The sequence below is a fragment of the Ixodes scapularis genome, unplaced genomic scaffold (assembly GCF_016920785.2).
Source record: "Ixodes scapularis isolate PalLabHiFi unplaced genomic scaffold, ASM1692078v2 PGA_scaffold3__209_contigs__length_174095766, whole genome shotgun sequence".
NCBI lineage: Eukaryota > Metazoa > Arthropoda > Arachnida > Ixodida > Ixodidae > Ixodes > Ixodes scapularis.
In genome coordinates, this window is record NW_024609868.1 from 171,730,721 (window position 1) to 171,737,306 (window position 6,586).

The window sequence follows — 6,586 nt, forward strand, 5'->3', positions numbered from 1 at the left end:
CTGTCACCTGTAATATGATCGCTCCCTAACCGCTTCGCATTTGTAGACAAATAAATTATTTTTAGCGCGCTGAACAGCGTCAGTGAGCAGACACACGGGTTATCCTGGAGAATCCATCCCCGTCTCTTCCGCCATCTTGGAACTACCGCCCCGCCACCTATAGGGCGTTGGAGTTGCGACAGCGCACGCGGCGGCTCGGCCGCCGGTAAGAGGGAGCAGAGCCGGCACGGGCAAACTCCGGAGAGGCTACACGACCGAGCTCAGCGCGGCCACTTCGTGAGAGCGCGCGCTCGGCCGTTAAGGGCTGTTTATACTCCGACGTCGACGAACGTGACGTGCGCCGGCGTTCGTCGTCAACAACGACACGACGCGCTGCGCTGAAAGGGTTGCGGTCAACGGCATTTATACTCCATCGCGGTCCAGCGCGCTCCGACGCGCACTTCGCGTTGCGCCTGCGCGTCGCCATGACAACCGCGACATAAGCTGATGGTTTATTTCCGTTTCCGTTTGCATTCTGTCCTGACTTGTTCAGACGGGAGGAACCATGGAGAGCCGATTCGCGATGTATTTAGATCAGCAAAAAAAGAAAAAAATTGCAGCGGTGCTTTTATGGCGCCGAATACGGCGCCAGAGAACACGCACGATGTACGTACGAGACATATTTGATAAGCGCACAGTGTTTGGAGAATTTTACCGTCTAGTACAGGAGCTGCGCGAGTCCGACCCAGAATACCACTTCCAATATTTCAGGTAAGGCGACGGTCGATAGTCATGTCGCTTATCATAGTGAATCAATTCTGTCGTTTCCTTTTCTGCAGGATGACGAAGGCTTCATTCGACGAGCTGCTCGGACTCGTCCACGACCGTCTTGTACACTCGCCCACACATCGCTCTCCCATCTCGCCCGCTGAGCGGCTGGCCATCACACTGAGGTATACGTACTACTAGGGTGCCTTCATGTGCACTTTGCTTGGGGTGATGGCATTTTACCATTTTGTTTCGAACGCTTAATTTTTTTTGTTCTGAAAGCGTGAAAGAGCGTGTCCCTGCACGCGCTGCTGGCGTGACTATGCTAAGGCAACATTTGGTTTCTTGCGATTTCTTTGTATTTTCCCTGTGAGCGCGTGCTGTCGGCATCGGGCACTACAAACGGTGGCATCCCCCAAAACAGAAGTACATTGAGGCACTCTATGTACTACATATTTGATATACACTTCATTTTCGCGGATGCTTGACTGATTAGGTTATGCTTCTAGGCGGTGTACTACCGCCGTACACACGCCCAACTCGTATTAAAATTCCTCAAACCGGGAACTTATGCGCTTTCATCTACTCCGATATTTTAATTGAGAGGCCCAATCTTGACAGTGCGTTTCAAAATAAAGTTTGGGCTCTTAAATCGCCAGCAAAAATCAGGGACGCAACGTTTCAAGTAGAAACTTACCTCAAATGCTTCCTTTACTGGTTGGATGTACAGCACGCATTCATATTTTAAGTCTGAACTCCTAGAACGAAAAAAAAGCTTAAAATGGGAAAGTTTTCTTTTTAAGTTTTTCGTACTTTAAATAGAGACTTGAATTTGTAATATGTAAAGGGGACTAGTGAGGTATGTATTCGAGGTAAGTTTCAACTTGATAGGTTCAGTTGCTGATGTTCGACGGGCCATTAGTACTACCTTGTAACTTTATTTTGAGACACTCATAAATAAGCGGATCAACATATCATTGTAACACTTACTACATCAAACACATATTTTACGAAATAGAAAGGCTGACCCACTTGACAACATCGTCATTCATTTTTTTTTTTGCACTTTAAATTGAGACTGAAATTTTTAATGAGGAAATCAGCACAGTAAAACTCATATTCGAGATCAATTTCCACTTCATGCGCCAATCCCTTGATTTTTGCGGGCGGTTTTAGAGTAGAAACTATTTCAAAACACCGTAGAGCGTCAGTCAAACACATTTAGTACATATTTACATATTGCGTGTATAGCAATATAAGTCTGACGGAGCACTCTCGTAGGTCGTTCTTAGTCACAAACAGTGCAAATGACTGACTAAACAGTTGCTCTGAGTTAGGTACTAAGTCTCACAATTTTGTTTTTCACATTTCTAGGTTCCTTGCATCACCAGGATCCCTGGGTCATATGGCCATAAGTTACCGGATGCATAAAGCAACATTATCGGGGATCCTCCAGGAAACGCTGCCAGCCATCTGGGACTGCCTCTCCCCGTTAGTGCTGCAGCCACCCACATCACAACAGTGGGAAGAGATCCGGAGGGAGTTCTGCGTCAAGTGGAACTTTCCTAACGCCATTGGATCAATAGATGGCAAGCACTTTGCGATCAGGTGCCCACCAAACTCTGGCTCAATATTTCACAACTACAAGAAATTCTACTCGATGGTGCTGCTCGCTGTTGTTGATGCCCACTACAGGTTTCGACTGGTGGACATTGGGGCTGCCGGACACCAGTCCGATGGCGGTGTGTTGAGAGAGTCTAACCTCGGAAAGGCGTTAGCTGCCAACACCCTACAGATCCCTGTAATCGCAGAGCCTGCACCACCTCTGTGCCTCCTGGGGGATGAAGCCTTCCCGTTGAAAACGTACCTCATGCGCCCTTTCCCCGGAAGAGGCTTGGACTACCGAAAAAAGGTCTTCAACTACAGGCTCTCCCGGGGCAGGTGTACAGTAGAAAACGCCTTCGGAATACTTGTGTCTCGCTGGCGGGCGTTTCTGGCTCCCATGCATGGCACTGTTGAGCACTGTGAAAATATGATAAAAGCGGGAGTCTGCTTCCACAACTTCCTAACAAGGGATGAAGCCTACCGCCCTCCTGGATATGCTGACAGTGAAAGGAGGGGTGCCCGTGTGGATGGTCAGTGGCGAGCTGACATTTTGAATGTTGGTGTAAACAGGAGCCTAGGTGGCAACAGCAGCCCGGCAGCAATCAGCATCAGGGACCAGCTGGCAGACCACTTCATCTCCCCTAGGGGAGCCATCCCGTGGCAACACGACATAGTGACGAGGGAGTAGACGACGACACAAGGTTGTTATCAATGCTGTTCAATTTTTTTCTTTCCTTGCAAATAAATTCTATATATTTTCTCTGCTCTGCTTGCTTAACAGGGTTGACCGGCAAAATATATTTCGCAATCCCTCGTTGTTTTCACCTTCAAAGAGCTTACCTGCCTACCTTGGTGAATTTCGTTGTACAGGGGAGAGCGAGGTAATTGGCACAAGCGAGGAATATTGGCCATCCATGTTTTTCGCTTGCCACTGAGATACAGGCACGCATACCAAATGATTGGCTTCTTATTAAGTGAACCCGCAGGAATGTAGTAGTGGCTCACTTGGAAAATAGGACAGCTTGCGTATTAATTACAAAAGTCGGGTTTAATCTTTTCATTTACACAACAAAGGAGTAAAATAACATTCTATATGTACTTTCGATAAGCCTGCTTTTCTACTTGCATTTCCTCGGAAATATAAACAGGTTTCGAGCAATGCGTGCCACCCACGAAGCGAATGTAATGGGTAGAAAGCATGTTTCATTAACGGTATTAGCGCAGGCTGTGTGTCTGAGTAGCAGATGATGCTATTATGTGCACTAGACATTTTGCTAATTTACACAAGCACCAAAGATCATGCCGGGTTTGTAGGTACACTCGCTGCGCAAGGTATCGTCCACACTCGTGTGTACCTACATTCCAAGCCACTTCCTTGACGCTTGGGGTAAATTTGAAAAATGTCTGTAGGTGTTCTTTCAAGCTATTTTATGTGATAGGCATCCCTGCAGCTTGCCTCCAAGAACAAATTCTGAAGCATTGAACTAGAGAGTTAATAATATTCAGATTAACATAGACTGCTTCACAGATTATGTTTTTTTTTTTTTTCTAACGATGTAGTAGAATTGCATAAGCAGAGATTACTCTTCGAAAATGTAGTTCATATTAACAGAATGTGTATATTATCAAAACATGAGTGGACACGTGTGCCTTCAGATGCACAAAGGTCGGGGGCGTTTTATTTCTGCTGAAATTTACATTCATACTCATACACAATCTGCATAACACTAGCCCTGAATTGGGCACTGGTGACCTCGTCCCAACGATCTAGAGATTGTGCTACAGAGTAGGCAAACGCCTCGTTCTGTGTCATTTTAGCCCTTAAATGATTTAGAAGTTCTCTCTCCATTGTGTCAACCTCCCTTCTACGTGCAGAATGGGGGGGTCCTGGGCACCTTTATGACTGGCCTGATGACCTCCTCGAGGGGCTTGATGTTGATACAACCGAGGTGGACGGCGTGGCTGGGACAGGAGCCTCGGGGCTGCACTGCAGCTCTTCTTGGGCAGGCTCGAAGTCAGTGGGAATGGTCGAGTCGTCAGGAGAAGATTCCACCATTTCCATTAATAGACACTGTGCTGTGTCGCCCACAGGTGGTGCCTTTACGTTGGTGGTTGCCCTGCAAGTGGGAAGACGGTGAGAGTGCAGGCGAGCTGGTGGTAGCTAATCATGTCGTATTGCACCTGAGACTGCGGTGGAAGAAATCGGAAGAACTTTCAGTAGAAGGAACAGACACAGAGAACGTCTATTGAGACGTTCTCTGTGTCTGTTCCTTCTATTGAAAGTCCTTCCGATTTCTTCCACCGCAGTCTCAGGTGCAATACGACATGACTGCAAGTGGGATTAACATATGGGAGAGAAATTTAGTTAGACAGCAAATAAGGACTCATGTTTTGTTTACATACTTCCTGGGTCGGATATGTTTATCGTAAAACGACATCATTTCCAGGAAGGCCCATTGTTTTTTCCGGACGAAGCCACTGCCACTCCTTGTGGCAGCTTCAATGGCGCGGACCTCCCGAACATACCTGTCGCGTACACGCTTCCACGCTTTTTGTGCGTCGTCACCTGAAATAAATATGTCGAATTCAGTTCTGCCAAATGCAGATGTGATACAAAAATAAAATGCTGAACAAGTTGCCATGTCAGGTAAGCCGCTTGCACTGCTTTTCTGTTTGAAGTCCTAAATAACTAGAGCGCCTCAATGTCTTTCTGTTTGGATGATGCCATCGTTTGTAGTACCCGATGGCGACAGCACGCGCTCACAGGGAAAATACAAAGAAATCGCAGGAAGCAAAATGTCGCCGTAGCTACACCGTGGCCGTAGCACAGTCAGCGCCACGCGCGCGTGCAGGGACACGCTCTTTTGCGCGCTTCAACACACACACACACACACACACACACAAAAAAGCGTTCGAAACAAAATGGCCAGATGTCGTCACGCCAAGCAAAGCGGACATGAAATCACCCCAGTCAACTTACCGGACTTCATGCCGCAGGCAATGCGCACGGACTCCCAGGCATTCTTTTTTCGCTCTAGAGAACCGACGTCATAAAGACACTCGCGCTCTCTCACCGCTTCAATGAGCCGCTCAACCTCGTCCGTCGTCAGATCGCTCGGTTCGCACTCCGCGGCACCTCCGTTCGCCATTTTTCTTTCCAACTGACGCTCGCGCGAGGAATTCTGGGTGACGACCGTCGTCGGCCGACGCCGAGATTCGAGCAGCACCTACCTCGACGTGAGCTTCGCCGGCGCGCGCCGAGGCGCGTTACGTTACGAGGCGGTCCACTTGTGTTCCGAGTATAAACTCTCCTTTCGCAGCTACGTCACGCAACGCGCTCGGGAGCGCGCGCCCGTCGACGTTACGTTGGAGTATAAACAGCCCGCCTCGACGTGAGCTTCGCTGGCGCGCGCCGGGGCGCGTTGCGAGGCGTTCCACCTGTCGTCAGAGTATAAACTGTCCTTTCGTAGCAACGTCAGGCAACGCGGTTGGGCGCGCGCGCCCGTCGACGTTACGTTGGAGTATAAACAGCTCTTTACCTCGGCAGTAGCGAAACGGGGCCGTCCACGCCACTACAGCGCAGACGAAGTAAAGCGCGATCCAAACCAACGCTTCTTTTTGCGCCTGCAGGTCGTGCGGCTGCGGATGTGACGCATTTCGTGGCGTTTTTGCTGTTTCCGGGCGCGCTTTCTGAGTCAGAACCGTGCGCTTTGGTTTGGACGGGCGAAACTTCGGGCGAGCGCGCACGCAGGCACGAGCGCACAAGCAAGGTGCAACTGCGACAGACTGGCCGGCCAGACGGCGAGAGAAAGAGAGAGAGAGAGAGAGAGAGAGATCGCGTTGTCATGTTGGAAGAGAATAAAAGGGGGGGAGGAGAGGGCAGCTAGACGGCGAGAAACGCGGAGCCGGAACTATAGTCAGTTACAAGTCAAGAAGGTAGCGGCAAATGCCCCTCAAAGGAAATCATATATCCCTCCGCCACCTTCGCATCCAATAGCGTCCCATTGTTTCCGTGACGTCGCGGCCAACGCGCGAGGAGGGTCTTTCCTTTCTGTACATATTTGTTTTATCTTTCGACTTTGACTTAGCATTGTGGAAGCCACGAGAGGGAGATTAGAGTTTTGCCCCTCCGATGGAAACAAATACGACTTTCGGGGATTGCTTCCCCCTCCGATAAATACAAAGGCTGCTTTCAGGGGCTCGGTTCCCCCTGCAATAAATACAAAGGTCCCCT

General features: G+C 49.2%; 2 protein-coding genes across 2 annotated transcripts; one reads left to right on the forward strand and one right to left on the reverse strand.

The window, feature by feature from the left end:
• The first annotated feature begins 478 nt into the window (after positions 1-478).
• LOC115324038 (putative nuclease HARBI1) lies at positions 479-3,040 on the forward strand. Its single transcript, XM_040502595.2, has 3 exons — positions 479-750; positions 819-932; positions 2,122-3,040. Exons 1-3 carry the CDS (start codon positions 545-547, stop codon positions 3,038-3,040), a joined length of 1,239 nt encoding a protein of 412 aa, XP_040358529.1. The 5' UTR covers positions 479-544.
• Positions 3,041-4,098: 1,058 nt separating this feature from the next.
• Positions 4,099-5,377, reverse strand: LOC120843497. The gene is made up of 3 exons (XM_040214892.3): positions 5,333-5,377; positions 4,756-4,918; positions 4,099-4,469 (listed from the first exon to the last, which is right to left on the reverse strand). Exons 1-3 carry the CDS (start codon positions 5,340-5,342, stop codon positions 4,250-4,252), a joined length of 393 nt encoding a protein of 130 aa, XP_040070826.1. The 5' UTR covers positions 5,343-5,377; the 3' UTR covers positions 4,099-4,249.
• Positions 5,378-6,586: the final 1,209 nt, after the last annotated feature.